We start from the raw sequence: 22,111 nt of genomic DNA, 5'->3' as shown, positions 1-22,111 counted from the left end.
GCGGTAATGCCCAAAGATGACCACCAAATCTCAGCAGGCAAGAAAATAATGGTTATTATTTTTAAAATGCAATTCAGGCAGTTGGAGCCCAGTTCTGGCTGACTGAGCGAATTAACCCCTGCCCTTTGCCCTCCCCCACACCGGCCCCATTCACAGGCTGTGCAACAGCATTAACCTTATGGACAAACATGCCAGTGCCTTACACTGCAAACTGAAGGATGAGAGCTGAGCAACACCTTGTGTTAGATGATAAAACTAACCATATGCTGCCAGTTTGCTCCTTTTCTTCCTTAATCTAGCAGACTTTCTCTCTGTGCTACCGATTTCCATGTTTGCTCTATGAGTCATTTGCATACTTTCATTACTTTCTGAAACACCAGTTTTCATAAATCACTTCATAACGCTATTTTATATCTATTTTGTTCTTCCTCATTATTTCTTTCCTATGCTTCCTGGCATTATTCATTACACCAAATGTTGCTTTCCAGTGTAAATCATGAAGCTCCTTGAGATATTTTTACTGGTATGATTGAGAGCTGAGACTGACAGCTGATTATCACTATTCTACTTCCTTTTTTTTTCCCCTCAATCCTTCACTATTAAAAAGTTAGATGCTTGTCTCCCACTCACTTCAACTGGAGATAGCTCTTTTCTCCCAGCACATACTCTGAATATCCAGTTGGGTAGGAATGCTATAATAAAGTAATTATTAAGTTATGTTGTTGTGAATTACTTCAAATTACTCATTTTTGTCAAATGACTGTACTGTGCAAACATAACGCAGATGACTCAAAAAGCATTTCCATTATGTTTAGTTAAATTCACAGTAACTAGATACTCGGAAATATTTTCTCCCAAACAGAATCCATGCACAGTTCTGGGATAAAGAATTTATAAAATAATTTTTAGACACCTAATACTACAATTAAGCTTAACTTTAAGCTTCAGAATATGAGTATTTAAATGCAGAGAACCAGCTACTTTTAGGAACTATTGAGATGAAGGAATTCACGTCATGAAACAACACATACTCTATCAGCACATAAAGGGTATTAAAGAAAGCAACAATTTTTAATAAGTGCACATAATTTATATTATATGTTTTTTAAACAATTTAATCATGCTTCAAAAATCAAAACTTATATAGTTAAATATTTGTGTGAGCACTTGCTGATGGTTTGGGGAAATTTTTTACAGGAAGAAACTTTGCTTTTGATAGAGAACTTATATTTCATTAAAATTATGGATTTAGGTAACAATAATCTGACATATACATCGGGAATGATTTAAAGTCCACAGAAAAGTTACCATTTATATCATTCAGAGTATCCTCAGCTGAAATCAGCAGAGCCAGGCTTAATATGCCCAACCTATACAGCAGCAGCCAGGTGACTGCCTCTAGTACACACACATTACAATCATACATTAGGTAACTGCTCTAATAATACTAAACTGAAAAGCATTTTGGATGTCTGGCTTGGCATATTAACCAGACCTAAAGATCCAAATAGGAACTAATTAAGCCTCTCTATAAATTATACAAGCTACATTTTTTATCTGATCACTACCTAACAAAGAATGATGTGCTTTTGTGCCTACTAGCTCCTCAAGTAGGGTTTTGTTTCCCCCAACATCTGCATTTTAGCTTCTGGTACCAGTAGGTCATAGAGGCTATAAATTACCCTCATTACCTTAATAATCACAGGATTGCTGAATAAGCTCCATTCCATCATAACATAATCACATTCCAGCATCTGCATCAGGCTTTAAGACTTCCCTCTGCTTATGAGAAATAGTGGTCTGAGGCAATCAATACAGAAAGCATTAACATTGTGCAACATATTGTGTATGTGATAGAGACACTTGCATATCATTACAGCAGCAATGCCTTGATGATAAACTTACGTGTCTAAAGTGAATCAATACAAATTTTTGCTTCAAATAACACATGCGGGTTGCAACAACAAAATATGTTTGTTGTATTTCATCTGAGTACATTACTATTTTCAGTATTTTTTTTCTTTCCACTGCAATTCACTGTTCAGAATTCTACAGGTGTTAGTGCTGAGGGAATCTTAATGCGTTTGCAGACTAACTACAGACATCTGCTAATATCTTACCTAGGAGAAGGAAGACAAAATTAATTTGGGTCAACTTATCTAGTCAATGCAAGGAACCATTTCTTGGACAACCTTTCAAAAATGACTAACTTACATTGCAACACTACTACTAAGCATTATTCCTAACTGCCAACAATATCCTGTGATGAGCTAAAATTACCTCATCATAAATTAAATAAATAATATTTAAAATATCAATCGTTATCAGTTTGTTACCATGCTTCAAAAATCTTCACAAAACAAGTTCTTCATTGGGCAGACTGCTTGGAACAGTGTAGGTTCCTCTCCTCTCCCATAAATCCCACATCGGCAGAATTCCGCAGCTGGGCATCCTGCAAGCCTCATCTTAATTTCTTAGCACTCAAGGATTTAAGCACAACTCTGGACAGTGAAATGCAATGAAGAACAACATATTCACACAAAAATATATTCAGGTGAAATCTAAGAACTCTCTTACTTTTTAACTTGCTTATGCTACTGGAAATTAAACTTATTTTATTGAAGTTTGCAAGTGCACGTCCTCCAAAGAAAAAGATGCTATGACTCTTTCAAGACCCGTCACCTAGACACAAAATAAATAAACTATATAAAATATTGTGGTACTCTCTTTTAGCTACTATTTGAAACTCATTAAACCTTGCTCAAACTATTGTTCACTGGAGTCAAAATTATAGCTGATTGAGAGAGATAAGTTTCAGGTAAAATAGATATTATGTTTACACATGTATTACCAGAGATTAAATGATGTTCTTCTTTGCCTAACAGAATTTGGCAGTATTTCTGGAAACACAGTTTTCATTTGGTCTTTCTGTGCTACCACAGCTTTAAGAATTGGAGTGTAACAGACGGGTTTCACAATCTATTATGCCCAGTGCCAAATGCAGGTAGGCAAATTTGCCTCTCTTGTGTTTCTGCTGGTTTTAGTACCACTCATTGCTTGTAGTGCAAAGGCCTTTTTGCAGGTTTGTCACTACTTTTTGCATTTGTAACCTCCTTTCTCTTCATGCAGGGAATTCAGTCATTGAATTATCCTTTTTTTTTTCCCCCTAGTTAGTCTGTATTTTTCCTTATCTGCAAATACTGCTGTTCTTTATGTTGACCGATCCTGTGCCAATTAAGTATAACTTCCCTTGAATAGGTATGGAATCAAGCCGTGGTGCATTAAAAATGTTATTTCTTTAATTTACAACTTTATTCATAGTTTATACTACATATACCTTTGGTCAGCACTTGTTTTATCTCTTCAAAATAATCCTTCTCCCTATTTTAGTACTCCAGCAGATAAAGCATGCTTGAGGAAGTGTGATGATTAACAATTCCTTCCATAAACAGAATGGTCTTCTGAGCCACTTCAGGGTATCTGCATCACCAAAGTGCTAAAACAGTAACAGCCTGACGTGGGTCTCTAACGCCAATGAACTGCCAGGCTCATAATCATCCCTGTACTCTCAAAGACTATTTAAAAACATACATTTCTGAGTGTTGCGGGAGGAACTTCTACAGCTCCGAGGCCTGGGCACATGGGGCTGGTGTTATGTCAGTGGAGAACGAGAATTAGTTTACACCAGATCTGACCAATGCCTTATTGGAACCAGGTCTTAATTTTGTTCTAAGGCGCTTTAAAAAGCATATCAGCACTCTCAGGGCTTTTCAGTCATCCGTGCCTCACACATAATTTGCCCCTTAAGACTCAGAGATCAAATATTTCAATGGAAGACAGTTGGGCGTGTTGCCCTTCTGAAACCTGGTGGGCAGAGCTGGCGGCACCACCAATCCCCAATTTGGATTTTTTTTTTTTTCTGAATCTTTGTTTCACATCTATGAAAAGGGATTAATTATGGCCATTAAGCACTCATCAAATACTTCAATCAATTGAATATTTTTATAATTTTACTACAGCCTAGTATTATTGACTTCTTTGAAGAAATAGTAGACGGGGGGGAAGCATAGCTCACATTTACAGAAAGTATCCAGAAGAAAGAAGTCTACGTGGCAGAACACCATAACTTGCTGTCAATCTGAAGTTCACATACAGGATTTCTTAAGCATGTGAGGAAGCTACAGAAATAATTACTATTGAGAAAAGTATTAAGGTACCTGCTACTTGTTTCAGGACAAATTCTCCCTGCCAATCTGTCAAAGGCAAAAATATCTGAGAGGATGATGGGAATCCCAGACTCCTACACTAGAAAGTCAAGAACATTTACCTAAAAATAAGGAACAAGAATATAGTATGTGTAGGATACAATCAGTACATTTTTCTTAATCATGACAATCATAGCATTTACATATGTAGCTGGCACTTGGAAGTTTTCATCCTTTCCTATGATAGTCCAATAAGACAACAAACCTCTACTGTTTCACCATATATCAAAATGTATTTGAACTATGGTGCTGTTTGTTAGAAACAAAATGGTGCCTTTCACCATCCCTTGGAATGTCTTTTCCACATAAAAAAAGTTACTTAAGGAGTGTTACATCAACATGGCTGATCATGTTCATTAGAACCCCGTTCAATTAGAATTCCAAGTACTTAATGCAGAAATGCAGTGCTATCTCTCTATACTGTTGGGCAGTTCAGTCTGTTACGGTGACATCATTCAGTTGTTTAAGGTGCAATATGCAGTTCTGAAAGTAAAAGTCTGCCAAGTCTCTATTCTGTTAAGACCATTTTGTGACCAAGTGAAGCAAATAATTTGGAAAACATCAATAATAGCTGTCTGACTATATGTCTGTCTTAAGAAGTCTATATTGGAATCCAGTCACTTAAAATAATATGGACCCATGTAACTCTTTTAGTGATTCCCTTTTATTGTTATTGTTGTAAAAATAAAATGGTATCATCATGATTTAAAGTTGTGGTTTTTTAATTATATAATTTTTGGATAATTTTGTTTTTAAAGTCCTTCATTGGAATACATCGCCAAATTCAAGTCAAATACACTTGACGCTTTTGAGAAAAGAAAATAGAGATCCATAAAATGTGAGTAAGCTAGAAAGGAAAGCAACTTCAGCACGATAATTTTATATAACAATAACAGATTTTGAGGTGATGGTACTCAATAGGTAATAATCATTGTAAAAAAGCAAAACATTGGCGCACCTAGCAAAATCATGTTATTTTTATCTTTATTACAGTTTTCAGAATACATGGATTAACAATGGCCAGGCTGTGATTTCATCAAATTCCTATTTTAAACATTACATACAAACACAAAGCTGTTTAAAAAATAGAAATGCATGAGTTTTGTCACTTTTTTTTTTTCTTTTCTTGTTTGGCATCAGGAATCATATGACTTCCAAAAGGGAAACCAAATGGTGCATGATAGCAGACTGACTGAATGGTACTAGATTATTGTTCACATTCTGTGGCATATGTATCACCTCAAACAGTGCTAAAAGAAGCACTACGAGAACACAGCTTTCTCCTTGAACATTCTTCTAATGACACCATGGGTGCTCAGTGACAGCTTGCAGGACTGCAGAATTCACAGGCTTACACAACTCCCTTTCTTGTGCACAGAAGCGATATGTGATCTGAAATAGACACCTGAAGCTGAGGGATTTGGCTTTATCTGCTTTGATTATTTTTTTATTTACATTTTGTATGCATGCGTGGGCGTGTGTGTAGATACTGCAGAAGAAAAGATGTAGAGGTTTTTTTACAATGCTTGTTTTAAAATGAGTAACTTGTAAATACAGTATGGCACATAAGAGGTGGGCTTTACATTGCTTTATCATTTAGCATTTGTTATGCCTGACCTCTCAGCAATTTGAAGGCAAACATTAAGGTATAATTCAGCCAAGCATTTGTTTAATGGACAAGAAGCCATTTACATATATAGGTAAGCTTGCTCCCACGTTAACTATTACCAGCTTTAAATATTTACTAGCTATATCATTCTCAGTATAGGAAGTACTAAATTCACCCATCAAAGCAGGATTTGCCTCAGGGATGCAAAAGCTGAACATTGCAAAGTTTTCTTAATGAAAGCTACAGGAGGATTTCCAGACCCAAACTTAAAACTCTGCCAGATTCTCAGAGTTTTGCAAACCGTTTGTATATCGTGGGATGAATTTAAAGTAGGTCACTGATGAATTGTGGTTTGGATAGAAACCATGAAAACGTTAGGTTTTTTTACAGCATTTGTCTGAGGTAGTACATATACCACACACAAAAATGCAAAAATATACAGATATCCATAACTATTTGCATGTTACAGAAAGGAACAATGGGAATGCTTTCATTTGTATCTTAATTTTCAAGAAAGAACAGATAATTCTAGATAACATTCTTCATATTGACCGTGGTTGCCTAAAACCAGAACAAATTACGAAATAGTATTTCTGGGAATACTTCCTGAAGCTCTTCGTCAATGCCCTCTCGGGCACTAATTTTGTTTTGGCTTTAGCATCACTTCATAATATGATTAACACTTAAACCAAACATCACTTATGTGCTGGGAAAGGGTATTTGTTGAATCACAAACAAACATACATGACAAACGGTGTTGCACTTTTTTCTCAGTAACCGCATAAAACTCGAGCAAAAAATGTCTAGTGTCTTTACATTTCTGATCTGTACAGCCAGTAGTCAAGCAACAGAGATGTATATTTGTATATGATTTCAGCGTTTCATTCCCATGTCAATTTGTCAATTGCAAATTTAGCTCAATTCATTGCAAAGGTAAGTTTATCTTCCTCTTAAATAAACTAAGAAATGTAAACAGTGTAACATCATTAAAAAAAATAAAAATCTCTTCAGTACTTGTAACTGGTAAAATGTGAATGCAAACAGATGTGCTGGTATATCGGTAACGTATTGTCTCAGAGGACATATAGTGAAACATAATTAGCAAGAAATTTATGTATGAACCCTCCAGCGATTTTCTTTCTGGGATTACATTGAGTACAAATATAATTTAACTGATATATTTCATTTTTTAAAATTAGAAAATAAGGCAAGTGCATTTCTGAAAAAGGTGCTACTCTTCTACACTTCTAGATAAACATGTGACACCTCTGAAAATTAGATCAATAATAAAAACATTAAAAATATCTGCAATTTAATATAGACTGAAAAACTATCAAAAGACAAAGTGACCAGCATCAATTTCAGAAAATATTTTCGACTTCATAAATACGAGCACCCTATATTTACATAAATTATCTTCTAAACTAGTTTTCCTTTGAAAGACACTTTTGTTCTAACAGATATGTCCATTAAATTATATAAATGTTTCAAATACGAAAAAAGATAGTAGTAAAATAGAAGCATCAGATGATGATATTATTTTGGATTTGCTTTTTTTTTTTCCTCCTAAGATTTGGTTCTTGAAAATCTGTAGTCAGCTTTCACAGAGCTTGAGAAAAAAAAATAGAACTCATGGAAATGAAAAACTCGTGCACTAATAATTACTGCTACAGTATAAAGATTCTGTTGGGAGCTTTTGAGTTTTCACATATCAAGATTATACCAATACTTGCAAATCCCAGAAAAATGCTAAATTTAAAAATTGAATTCTAATACACTGTTGATTGTAGTACAAATTCATATAGACATTATGAACCTAATCCTTTTAAACTGGCTTTGTACATTAAGCACGTTTTTATAACTGTAAATTTAATAGTTCCATTTTAAAAAGTTATACTTCAATACAAGGTTGATGTTGACCTTACACGAAACAGGATGTAATTCTTTGTATCTCTTACTGATAAGCAGGGAGACAGAATCCTGTTGCATGCATTATTTTTTCCGAAGTACCATACAATTCTTTAGTTTGTTACTAAAACCACAAAAAAGCCCAAACAGTTTAGGAAGAGTATTAGTTGACAGCACACATTTCACTAGGCTTAAGTTGTATTCCTATGTTTAAAGATATAGCAACGGGCAAAACCCCTGTTTCCTCTGAAGACAGTTTAAAAAAAAAAATAATTATTTCAATACTAGATTGAAAAGGAACTGTAACTTTTCTTACAATAATTGGATATTGATCAGTGTAGTCTGAAATCGTGAGAATTTATCCCAAACTAGTCAGAGAGCCTTAAGAGTATCTTACCAGAGAAGCAGAAAGAACCTACTGTACAAAGATGCTTGGCTCAAGCAGTAGTGCAAAGTTACACTGCCCCATATTGAATGCTCCTCTAGAGCTAGCAGTTTGTGCACAGAACACAACGTGACACCTTACCTTCCAAATATTCTTTACCTAACTTTAAAATCAAAAGTTCCCCATAACACCAGGCAATCAAAGTATTCATAATAATTCATCAATCGCTGAAAAGCAATAATAATTTGAGAACAAGTGCCATTTACTACATTGTATCCCGTGTTTAAATATCATAGCTGAGCAACGTATGAGCAGTTCCACTGGAACTCCCATTTAAAATCCTCCATCCCATCCAGATAAAGAGCAAACCTTTAGTAAAAAGGATGGTAAAGATTGACCTGAACACCAAACAGACTGTACATTCAACTAGAGTCTGGGGAGAAGAGGGAACTCGTGTTTCCCACTGAGTGGCAGAACATCGACAGTGTCAGCTACTGACCGGACTGCTCACCTGAGGTACTGCAGTGCAGGGGCCTCTAGACAAAGTAGAATGGGAGGAGCTTCCTGAAAAATCAGACTGCTGCAATCATTGATCACTGCTATATAGTGCTCCAGGTAGAAAATCTGTCCTTAGCTGCTAAACCCTCAGCACTAAAATCCACCAGTAGAGATCCCGCTACATATTTTACCTGAGAAACAGAGGAAAAACTCAGAGGCAGTTCTGAATAACTCCATAATGTAGCTTGTCTCTAAAAACCTACACAAAGGTATTCGTAGCGTAATGAAAATAGGACAATCATATTTTCACCCAAATATCTTTATAAAGAATATATAAGTGCATAATTAGAAAAATCCCTCCTTAGATACAGTTAAAAACATATCCTGCCCTTGATATTTAATTTTGGTAAAATCCTATGCTCTTTTTAAATTTTTTTTAGCAGTGATAATTAACTATACATCATCATATCAACAGAAGTGTAGATATGTGGTATATCCTCTTTGCAGTCAAAATAGCTGAATCCACCAGGTTTTATATTGAGATAAGATTTTCAGCAACCTGACTGGGGCTATGCATTGCTTTTTTATGGTTACAAAAAAGATTCTGATAATGTAGACCAGCTCATCTCTGAATTTATTAACATACAATTTTATTATTTGTTTCCTTTCATGTCCAAATCAGAACTGAAAATGGAATCCACAGCTGTATTCTTTCAACAAATTTGTTTTTTCTTACCCATATAAAACATAACCTAGAAATCCCCAACTCCTTTCATGTAAGTTGCCAGCTTTAAAAAAAAAAAGGGGGGGGGGAGAACAAAAAAAGAAGAAAGAACGTAAGAAAATAAGATATATATCCTACTGTTTAACACTGTTTACAGATCTTGGTAGTTGGGGTGATAAGATACAGTATGTGGATTATTTAGCAGTAGCTTTTAAAATACATAATATTTATACACCTTCTCATTTAATCAATACCAGTATTCCTTTATGATTGTGGCCAATTCATATGATTAATTCTTTTCAAAGTATATCCATTTAATTGTAAATAAAACAATTCACTAATTCTTTGGCATCAGAAGAATCACATAGCTGGAATTGCTCCATTGTGGCGAGAACGAGACCTTTCCAAAGTTACTCGTCTGTTATCTGTAACACAAAGAGAGGAAAAAACAAATCACCATAAGATTTGAAACACGGATAATGCAATGTCAAGAGGTTTTCAAACAGCCCTGAAAATCATTTCAAATGATATGTAAATAAGTAACTAGGAGACTGGATCAGAGAAGTTTCACACTGCAGCTGCCAGACTGAGTTCAAGAGTTCTGCAATCAGCAATAAATTACTTTCTTGATCAGAGAAGCTGGGTGATAAAAGCATTAGGAGAATCCTGAAACACAGTCCCCTTGGAAACAGCACACAATAACAAAAATTCTGGGTAAAAAAAATCTTCTTTTATAAACAATTTATGCACAGAGGCTCTGGAAAAATACGTTTCCATTTTCATGAGAATATACTGACCAGTGTGGTGGTGAAAAGGCTTCTAGATGCTACAAGTACAAAAGCACTAACACTACTCACTATGATTTGGTACAGAGTTAAAAATAGAACAGTTAAATCAGCCACTTCCTAAGCATTTCCTGATTGTGCAATGTGACCAACTTTTAGTATAAAATATTACACAGTAATTATTGCAATGAATAATAAATATGTCTCTATCACAGGAAAACAATCATGAAGTACCAGCCATGTTCCTAAATGCCTTTAAAATAAAATTTTAAAGCGATGAATATACACATGCACACACACAAAAGGGGGCAGAAAATTAACCCTCACTTAGTCTTCTGGAGGTTTTAATCTTTCTTTTTTAAAATGTGGTCCTGGCATGCAATTATTATACACACACAAAAGGGGGCAGAAAATTAACCCCCACTTAGTCTGCTGGAGGTTGTAATCTTTCTTTTTTAAAATGTGGTCCTGCCACGCAATTATTATTTTTTTGGTGACAGCTTACTTTTGAACTAGCCTTTTCTATTCTCTCATGTGACAGTCAGCTTGCTGCTCTCTGTTAGCGTCAGTACAGTATCTACATCAGTACAGCATCAGGGTGTCCCTATCTATGGCTGGAATTCCTACCTAGAACCGGAATATTATAAAACAACAGTCACTTTAGAAGCAAAAAGTCTGCCAGACAAACTGCAGGTAAGCAGGTTTTCTCAGATTTTTTCTAAATGAGCTGATTTAGCTCTCTCAGTTTGCACAGTGCAGCAGACTCTAACAGCGTGTGTGACCGACTGGTCCTACTGGGGGAAGGCACTGGACCTGGGGAAGGCAGAAGGGTCAGATGAGAAGCGTAAGGCCCCAGCGTGTCTGACGGGTAGAAAGATACACTTTGTAAAACCTATCGACTGGATCATTAAGTTCCAGGGAGGGGGCAAAGGCAGGGGCAAAGACCAGTCAGGGATCCCCTCAGTGTACATAGATACCTGAAGGGAGGGTGCAAAGAGGCCGGAGCCAGGCTCTTCCCAGTGGTGCCCAGTCAGAGGACCAGAGGCCACGGGCACAGACTGAAACACAGGAGGTTACTTATGAACACTTTTTTCCTGTGAGAGTGACTGAGCACAGGAATAGGCTCCCTGGGGAGGTTGTGAAACCTCCATCCTTGGAGATATTAAAAAACTGCCTAGACATGATCCTGGACGACTGGCTCTAGGTGATCCCGTGTGAGCAGACTTCCAGAGGTCCCTTCTAACCTAAACCATTTTGTGATCGTGTTCTAAGCTAACAAAGCCAGAAATGGTCCAAGCACATTAAGTAAGGTCCTGGAGAAGACAAAGTCATCTCTGCGATCTGTTTCTGGACAAAGAACAGAGGATGCCTGTGGAGACTGCATGGGTTCTGCAAAATCAACCTTCAATGAAAGTGTCTCCAATGCTATAGGGAATTAACGGCTCCTTTAGCAAGATTATTAGTTCTTTTTATAGTTCTGCCTTGCCTCCTTTTCCTAATGAATCTATCCATGCATAAAGTATTCAAATTACCCTAAGTCAATCTGTTTTGCATGGGAATAAATCTCTACACTGGTTGCAGTGTCACTAGGCAATGGAAATTAAAGCACAAAAATGCTGTCTAAAACCCAAGAAGGAAAGTTATTAACTCAAATGTGCTACTGTTCCTCTGCAACAGAGGAAAGCAGAGAGTCTAGTGACACTTGCTCTCAGTGGGAGAGGTGCCTTCTCCAGTAGACTATCTCTTGATATAACTTCAAGATCATCAACTGTACAGGTTAAAAACAGATTACAAGAGTCTAAGAAGTGTTGATTTCTTCATACTTGCTTTTTTTCAGATTTTTCTCATCTTTTTTTTCATCATGGTAGAGACAAACATTTCCTGCAAATGACATTTCCTACAATTGCACAACTGAATGGGGACTTAACGAAAACCCAAAGCAAAGCTGTAGAAACATTGCCTTCTTCAGCTGATAACAAAATATTTTCCCAATTATTAGAAGCAATCTATTCTTTTCAATTATTTCCAGCTTTTAAATGGAAGTAATTATATTTTCTATAGATAGGAATACAAAATCTTAAAGAACTACGAGGTTCTTCCAATCAAGGAAACTGGGATGCAATGATTCAGTTATTACCAGTAAGAAACAATGTCAGCATTTGCAAAAGATTTTTCTGCAAAGTTTAAAGCACTTTGTAGTGAGTCTTACTAAAACAAAAGGCAAGTAGGATATAAATTACACTTTGATAAAATTTTCAGCCTGTTATAAAAAAAGGGATGGGATGATTACATTTATTTACTATCAACATGAGAGCTTTAGCACACCCGAAAATTTTGGAGGTTAATATAAAGTATTTCTTGGTCTTTATGAACAAACCTATTTCATTCAATAGTGACTCTGCAAGCAACCTTGTGTGTGCGGGTGCATATTTACATCCGGTTAAAAATAGCAGCATTAGTACATGTACATGCATATACACACACACACAGAAACTACTTGTTTCTTCAATAGATGTAAAATGTGCTTGTATATGTATAAACACTCCTCAGATGAAAATAAAGGATTTCATATTAGGACTTGAAACTGGATTGGGCTGATGCTTCAGTGACTCAAGCAAAATGACATTTTATAACACTTAACATACACGCTCAGTTATCTCCCACAGCTGTATTGACTTTTTTTATGTTACAGACCATATTGACTACAACACAAAGCAAGACTGGCTCATAAACATAACTATGTTTAGTCTAGCATAAAACTATGTATAACGCCAATAAATGGCAAAACTATTCACTTGTATAGTGGGGTGAGGGGAAACAAAAGGCAGTAGCAGCAACCTAAGTGTATTTAAAATTAAACCAAAAATCATTGCCAAAAGGCTCAGGTGTACACTTAAAAAGCATGTAAAAATTACTAGAAAATATAATAGGTCCTGTACGTATAAACCATGCCTTCTGGGTAACCCATCCACCTACGCAGATGAAAACTATGTTTCTTACTTTAATGTCAGAAGTCTATCTCTTTTAGAAGAAGGGCATTCAAGAAGCATCCACATGCTCTTATTACAGACATTATAATCTATCTCTGAAATGAACACATGAACTTAAATCTCTCAATCAGCTGAACGGACCCTTTCTTGTGGCAGTAAAAGGTAGAGCTATGAAGGGTTAAAATGGAAAAAAGCACGTATTCTAATATCATAAAATAATATTCATCTTTTAGCTAGCTGGACCAAATTCAAATGAAGTAAATATACAATTAGATGCTGAGAAATCAAATCAGTAGTTCCTTATTAGTATGTATAATAGTGGAATGTAATCTTGACCATGCAAACGTTACACCTTCACTGGAAGGGGGCTTTGTTATAATAACAATTATTTGCTCAAGTCTTCTTGCACTCAATATAGTACCTAAATGGGAAGAAATAGTATCTACAACATACAAGGTATCTGTAGAGGTAGTTTTGATACATACACATCATTCACCACATAGTATGAATCTAATGATGTAAAAAAACAAAACCGAAATAAGTTCAATAAATATATGCCATTAAGAAAACCAAAAAAATAAAAAAACCTAAACAGTTCTTTTTAGACAACTTATTTTAATTTTATGGAATTTGACAACTTCAGCCTTAAGACATTCTCCCTTATATTCCATATGCATAAAGCATTAGAAATCACAATCAATTAAAAACACACTGTTAGGGGGGAGGAAAATATTTTGCAAAAACCTGTACTCTGCAAAACGTATTTTTACTTTCCTTAATGCTCCTTCATTAGTTCTGTTATTAAAAGAGAAGTCTCAATAGCTGCAACAGATTTATTAACTCAGTAGCTCATTATCAACATAAAACTCAGTTATATTAGGGGAAAAATAAATGATATTTTGCAGAACTGCAATATTAAGATTAAGTGACTTTTCCATTACACTTTCTTCTTATCCACTCTTCCAGGTAGTAACCTGGTGCTCTCCTAATTATAAGCCTTACTTTTTATAAGCAATCAATGGTAGTAATAATACAGATGTCGTGCAACTGAACAGCCTAGTCATGAGACTGAGATATCCGATAATAGGAAAAGACAGAGTCTACAAAACCGTACCTCAAAGGTACTTGATTGGAATTTGTATTGTCCTATAACAACCACAAAAAGAGTTCTCTCTTTGACATGCCTTACATTAATATCGTATTATAAAATGCTACCTTGGACTCGATACCTTAGTTGACTAATTCTCCAGGAATTTTCCAGTCAGTTAAAGCATTAAAATGTTTCTTTGTGCCTTAATTACAGCAGTCAATTCAAAGAGTAGCCTGATTTTGGAATCTTATTTCCCTGCAGATTTTCCTAGAGTGCTCATCAGGAAAGTATCTAAGTTCCTCACAAATCTAAGTAACTCCAACACCCCCTTGATGAGCATTAAAAATCCAGAAACAACAAAACCCCCCAAATCCCCACAAAATCCACAACAAACGTGACTGGTGCATATAACTACTTTTTGTCCTCTTTTTAAAACAAAGTTTGAAACATCTATCTATATGCAGATGGCGAAGCATCTAAATGTAGAAAAACAGGTTAAAAAGAATACTAGGTTTTTCAGTAATAAGTACTACCAGAAGTATTTTGCCTTCTTCAAAGACTGTAGTTACAGGACCCTGATACCTGAACAAGGCATATTTTAAAGAATGTCTTAGTTAATAACCACTAAGTTAATCCCATTAATAAGAGCTTGAACTAATGCCAAAATGCTAACTCTGGAAGAGGGGTAGTGTACAACACCGGGTACTCAGCTGGCAACTGTGGTGCTGGAGCACAAGCTGGAAGGCATGAGCCCCAGTGAGAAGAACTCCAAAATGTTTAAATAAATATATTTTAAAAGCTCACAACATTAACTTGCACAACCACTACTTTTCTTCCTCCCCCTGCCCCCCGCCCTCTTTTTTCCCCTCCTCAGTAACCACTTCAAAGTGAAAGAACTAACCTTCCCATAGCCAACAATAAAAAAAAGGTGTTTAATGCTGAGAAAAAGAAGGTACCACAGGATGGTAGGGGTTGGAAGGGACCTCTGGAGACCCACCTAATCCAACCACCCCACAGCAGGGTCACCCAGAGCAGGTTGAGCAGGAAGGAATCCAGGCAGGCTTTGAGTATCTCCAGAGAAGGAGACTCCACAACCTCTCTGGGCAGCCTGCTCCTGGGCTCTGGCGCCTTCATAGTAGTTTTTCCTCATGTTCATGCAGAGTTTCCTGAGTTCCAGTTTGTGCCAGTTGCCCCTCGTCCTGTCACTATCAAATTGGAATGGATAGAACATAAAGCAGTAGCAGAACGGATGGAGCACAAGAGAGCAGGGAAGGCCAGCAGTCTCCAGCACCTCTGGAATGCTACAGCTGAACACTGGTCTCTGTATCGCCTGGCCTGCACCTATGGCATTATTAGAGAACACCAACTGAGAAAGAAACTAGGCAAGGAAATTTAAGAACTTCAAAACCGTTGTTGGTGTCTAGAACAAAATCATTTCGAGAAACAGCACCTTGAGAGAAAATGGCTCTTCTAACCTCAATTCTGTTAAGATTCACTCCATCTCTGTGAGATTTCATTTCAAACTGATCTTTCAAAATGTGTGGCTTATATAAAAAAAAAAAAAGCAATGAGGTAAAAAGCAGTTATGGGAGAAACGCAGCCAAAATAACACCTCAGAAAGCACTCTCTGAAATAGACAGCACTTTCCCAAATACCTTTATTGCAAATAGATGAAACAAGCACAGAAAACTGTTTTCGAACTAGACCCTTTACAATCATCACAGTGGGTCATTTTGCATTCATTGGGATATGATATTTGTGTAACCAAAAATGAAGAAAAATCAAGTGATACAACATTCCTCTTCTCAGCTTTTTTTTTTCCCTAAACAGAATCTCAAATTATTGACAATCAAACTTAAATGGCAGCTAAAATGGTCATTTTAGCCTCTATTTCCAAGAAAACATTGATATTTCAAGCAAATGCTGTAGCTGTGAGGTCCGTATTCTGTCATAGATTCTGTAAAGCCTCTTTTAGTTTGATTTAGGTCCAAGCCCAGACTTTCATGTGAAAGTTGAGTGATAACCTGAGCATATACACAGTGTATGTTGTTATGATGGAGAAAAAGAAACTTACCCTTAGACCAAAGAAATAGCAGCGTTTGGGGAGGGTGTCTTGTTTGGTTGGTTTTGAGTTGTTTTTATTAAAGTCCTTGCAACCAGACAGCACATATAAACAGCCCAAACACTTTAATTATAAATGCATCATGTGTTGATCTTATAATAATTTTAAAAATATGTTCTTGACATAACCATCCTGGTTAGTAGGATGTTTACCAATATATTGATAAATAAGAAAAGGTGTTGAAGAGTAAGAAAAAGAGTTAGAAGAAATAAGGTGGAAGAAAATAAAAAGTCCGTGTAGCTATTAAGAAGATTTCCAGGACAGGAAGAAAAGGTATTAAGGAGAACTGTAAGACTTAAAAAGACATCTCTCAAGACTGAATGGTTCCTCCTCAGAAAAAAGCAGAAACACACGTAAGGATCCCGAGTTATCTGCAGCATTCAGGAGTGCCAAAATTATCATCATAACATAGTAAGCCTTAAAGTAAGATAGATTTGTGTGTAGATATGTATTCTGTTTGAAAAGATCTCCTTCAAAAGTTTTAGTCATTTAGATAACACCCAGTACCTTCATCTTAAGAAGGTTCCCAGACCTGCCTATGTGCACAATTTCTCATTAAGAAGATATGTGGATGTTTGGATTCTTTTTACCTTGCTAAATAAAAGTCGCTAATATCCAGTAGCACTGTAGTACAGAGACAGGTCTAAAATACAGAGAGCTAAAGGATTTAAGTCCTGACACAAAGAGGTTTCACTCAGATTAAAAGGGAACAAAGACACGTCTAATCTTACTGCTGCCACTCAGACAAAGCTTGCTGGGACCATTAATTGTAGCCTTTGAGTCCTATGAAAATGCAGAACTACAGTAGAAAAACCATTTATTTATGTTCTATGTGCTATACATTACAATGCTTTAAAAATGAATAATGTGAGAAGTTTTAATGTTAAATGGCATGTGTGATGACATTTACCAGCTCAGTGCAATCCAGCTGTGACCACAATCAATACAGTATGAGAACACAATATAAGTCCTACTTTTGCAACCAAAATCTAGGAAGTTGACCATCTGTATCACAATTCCATTAAGCAAATAAATACTTATCCTATTTGGAGCTGAAGAAAATCTAATAAAGTTCAGTATTTACAGAATAAAGATGGATTTGTAAACCCTATTTTCAACTAATCTATTTAAAAGAAATTTTACTATTGCTTATTCCAGGACTTAAAGACTGAAAAAAAAAATAGAAAAAAAAGGAGAACTGGCACAATACGCTAAGATTCCTCAAACCTTTAAATGATCTATTTAATATTTTAATTTGACTTTGCTTTCTTTGTTAATAGTACCGCTTGGGATATGCATTGAAAGCTCTTCCACAAGAATTGCAGTGGAAAAGCCTTAGTTTGAGACAACACATGCCTGCCTCAGGGGTTACAAGACAAATCAATCTATTTTTCTCCTTTCCTCCAAGGGTAATTGGCCTTTAAAATTACAGAGGAAAAAGGCCTTCATGTCAGTACAATGCAGGCACATATACAGCCATTTTCCATTTCTTTTTCAGTTTGAATTCTCAGCTGAGAACTAAACTTATAAAGGTGGGAAAATAAAAAGAAGATGAAGAGGAACGATTGCATCAGTTCAAATCCTCTCCAGTAACAAGCAGCACTGTGACCAGCATTGGAGTCTGAAATCTAGGGAAACCTGCTATGAATAGCTGTCATTTTCCTAGTCAGTATTTTTTTGTTCTTGTTCGTGATAGAATTTACTTAAAGTTTTGTGACAGCCTGTACCACCAGCATTCATGGAGACGTGTCAAAGAATTTAGTTAAACTGAGAAATTATAATTATTGCTTCATTTCTCATACAATCTCACAAAACAATGCTGATTTTTACTTCATCCTTACAAAATTGTCTTTTTCAAGCAGCAATCGTGGCTATGAGTATCCCTACAATCCTCACACATGTTTATACACACTCATGTATAAACTCAGAGTTTCAGACTTTGAATACTGTTAAATTGTATACAATGAATTTAAACTTGGCTAATACACTGTTTCAAAGTGAAACTCACAGTATAGTCTCCATGTTTTTCTGATTCCTGTTAAATGTGATTTGTGATACGTTACTCATATCATACCTCTAGTAAGAAATTCTCATGCTAAAATATTTTCCAAGGCATTAAGATGAGCGATTAGCTAAACAACAACTGATACACAAAACCACCACCAACAACAAAGTTGGAAAAAGTCAAAAGTACTTAGTCTTTTAAAAGAGAAGTAAAATTCCCTTGAAACGGAGCCTTGAAAGTGCACCACTAAACCTTTAATGTGAACTTGCTCACTGGGAGCATGCATACAGGTGTAAAGCAATTATTAGGTTTGATATCTGAATGAACTCAGGTTCCCATTAGAGCTTGAATGCTTCAATGACCCTATTATTTTCCTTCCAATGCTCCCAGACCTGATCAACTTAATTATTCTGACTAGTGAAACATTTAGGACATGAAGGTATGATTTGTTTTAAACCAAATGAGACAACTGAATACTTCATAAAATAACACGAAAAAAGAACAAGATATGTGATGTGTCAAATCCTGGAAGAAGGTCAGGTCTAAGTAACAGTAACAAAGAAAGAGAGAGACCACTGCAATAAAACTACATTTATTCAGATCTTTTCCCTTGGACTTCTAATTTATAACCTTTATTGTATCTCATGTACAGTGCAAAGGGTATATCTTATGAATCAGAAGGGCAAAACACATTTCAGAGAGTAAACAATTAGATCTGCTTTAGTTAAAAAAACCCCTAAACCTCAAAGCACAGAGAACGTCTCTCCTTTCATGACTACACACACACTTTCAGCAGTTGTCCAAAAGTAAAATCAGACCCTATAATAAAAACTATTTCACATCAGTGAGGAGAGATTTGCTGATGTAGAAGATGTGTTTCCGTATTTGAACTGTAGTTACTATTTTACTGTTGAGGAAAAGTGTGTGACATTGCAAAAATATGTATTCATATTTTGAACAGATTTGGTCTGATAGTAATAAAACATACTCTTAATAAATAATGTAATTTAAAATGGCTTCCAAAATGTCCTATTCCCAGCTCCCCTATTAACACTACTGCTCTTACAATTTGTATTTGCTTTGAGAAGAGTTGCCTGTAAGGTTATGAACAGGACAAAGAAATAAAGACAGTAATAGGTTCTGAACCTCAAGTATACAAGCAGCCATAAAGTTAGCATCTTCTCATCCGAATGCATTTGTCCTTAAAAAGAATCAAACTGACATCCAAGTGGTCCCCTTGCCCCTTGCCTCCTTTCACTAATGATATGTAATGGCTGCTGAGCCTGCAATAAACGTGTTTATGTCCAGCTAGATTGCCATCATTTTACCATCTAATCTGATACTTTTAAGAAAGAAGGAAGTCGCGGGAGACCAGCAGCAGCTTGTGCTGAAGGCATTTCTTGACATCAGCCTTCACTTCGCACTTCAAATGGAAGTATTCGATTTGACAAAACATACAGAAAGTCAAGAGAAAAAGCTCTTCACCTCTTCTCCGAAAATGCCTGATATAAGTCAATACCAATTCCTTTACAAAGTTACAATCAAAACCTGCCAGATGAAAGTCAAAGGAGAAGCTTTCTAGCTATTCCTTGCAATATTTTATTAAAGAGTGGCGTAAGAATGCATTTGCCTCACTAGGATCACCCCCACCTCCACTGCTCATTTTTATCAGTTAATGGTTTAAATACTGGAAGTTACATCTCTCATGCATAGATGTTTTTTAGTCCTTGTATAGAACATGAAAGTAATGAACGCAAAGACAGGGAAAAAAGAGAAAGCTAGCTTTTCTGTAAAGAAGTACTTTCAGAAAAGAAGTTGGATAACACTCCTGAAAAGCACATATTTCCTGCTGTTTCATGTAAACTGGCTAATATAGCTTTTCTCCCTACCCAGACAATTGACAGCCCTTGTCAAAAGCAAACAATTTTCCTTGTAGCCCGCAAAAGTCTGTCTTCTGCATTTTTTATGCATCAGAAACAAATTCTCTTTACATAGATATAAAAAAAACCCTCTGCAATAACTTGTCCTCTACATGTAAAATGAAATATTTTAAATAATACAATAAAGGCAGACTATCCATAATTATTTTTTGATTAAATAAAATATCAGCATTTTTTATTCATGGCTAGGTTAACATTTACAATTCAGCATTTTGCAATATTTAAGTGGAATTGAATATGCTATGAGAAAACTTAAAACTACATCACTCTTGTATGACCGGCTGGCACAGGCTGCAGTCTTCTGTGCCCGGCTGCACCTTCATCCTAGAACATTAAAGAACAGCTCGGGTCTGAGCCTGGCAGGATGATCTCATCACTACCTGTTACTTCTCCACACCCACCTAACAGAGAATAATAAGATACTGCATGTGACTTTTACTAGAAATAATTTGCAATGAAGGCACACACAGCTTATGTGAATACGAAACCGTTGCTTATTAAAAGAATTCATACAAGAAAGTCATTTAGACTATACATGACAGACTCTGAGGCAAAACAGGAATTTAGGAGTTGAATTTCTTTCTTGGCTCAGCACAGAAAACTCCTTTATGATTCAATACGAGACCTCGGTGCTCACATAAGGCAGAATTTATATAGAGAATAAAAGTATAGAAGCCATTGATGCTGTAAGAGACCAACAGGTTTTCATTAAAGAGCTCAAAACAGTTTGTATTTATTAATACATGTAGCTGAGGAGTGCAGTTGTCTAAGGCTTCCTGTGTTCCTTCAGTAACAACTCTCTCAGCTCAGTGGAACCCAAAAATCAACACCTCATCACTCCATCACCCTCATCTATTTTGTGTGCAAAATCTGCCAGTGGATCCTGTCCCCATCAACACAGCTCCTTCAGCGAGGACCTCAGGGGAAGCAGGGGAGGGGCTGGGTGTGATCACAGCACACGTGTCTCTTACTCAGCTCCTTCCTAAAGAACCTGCCAGTGTTTAAGGACTGCTCATAACAGCCCTTTTGCCAAGACCAAGAGGACAACACTGCGTAGCTGTACGATTGTCAGGTTTAAAACCTCTAGGGCTTTTTAAAACCATACACCAAAATATTACTTCTTAATGATTCTGACTACCTAAATGAATCCCAATTTAGAAAAAAATTTGCAATGATATAAATATGGACACAACTACCCCAGAAGCATATGACAACTTCTTTCCAAGATCAAGCTTTTCCACCTTTCCCAGAGGCATAACTACAAACCCTTCCTTCACTAACCAAGGAGCTGTGCCAGTGCCGAGAGCCTGTATCCTGCATTATGAAGAAGGCCCTAAATAAACCTTACGTGTATTTCTATATATCAGGACCAGGTCCGGCTTGATAGACACTACAGAACACATCCTGTTAGTAACAAGAATATGTAGCAAGTTCTTGATGCAGGCCCCAGAAGTTTTAAATAACAACATCACTTCATTTTAAAAGAAAAATAAACAATACAGAGCTAAAAAAAAGTTAAGCTCTTGGCTTAACTTTTAACTGACTGAAATTTCTTCAGCCCACTATTTCTAACAAAAATGCACTTCAAGTCACCAATTAACAGATGATACCTTATTATAACCCACAATTGTTGCACTCTCTGGACAAATGTCAAAAGTGGAAAACTAATTGGCATCTTTCAACCTCTCAATACCAGAGCTAAAAACTTTCATGAAATTATTTACCATTTAACAGATGGAGCTCCAGAGCAAGCAACGCCAAGGTTAACATTGATTTTGTCCAGTAATGAC

The 22,111-nt window shown here is 36.1% G+C and overlaps 1 protein-coding gene across 3 annotated transcripts in view; it reads right to left on the bottom strand.

Moving 5' to 3' along the window:
* Window positions 1–4,969: 4,969 nt before the first annotated feature.
* DIAPH2 (diaphanous related formin 2) overlaps window positions 4,970–22,111 on the bottom strand; it is a 235,680-nt gene continuing 218,538 nt past the window's right edge. For all 3 annotated transcript variants that reach the window (XM_014955198.1, XM_014955200.1, XM_014955199.1), the window contains one exon: window positions 4,970–9,814. In XM_014955198.1, the coding sequence (XP_014810684.1) occupies window positions 9,750–9,814 (65 nt within the window). In that variant the 3' untranslated portion in view covers window positions 4,970–9,749. The remainder of the gene's footprint in view (window positions 9,815–22,111) is intronic.

Source organism: Calidris pugnax, unplaced genomic scaffold, assembly GCF_001431845.1.
Source record: "Calidris pugnax isolate Ruff unplaced genomic scaffold, ASM143184v1 scaffold38, whole genome shotgun sequence".
Classification (NCBI taxonomy): domain Eukaryota; kingdom Metazoa; phylum Chordata; class Aves; order Charadriiformes; family Scolopacidae; genus Calidris; species Calidris pugnax.
The sequence above is the reverse complement of the archived record's forward strand: the minus strand, read 5'-3'. Positions and strand labels throughout refer to the sequence as shown.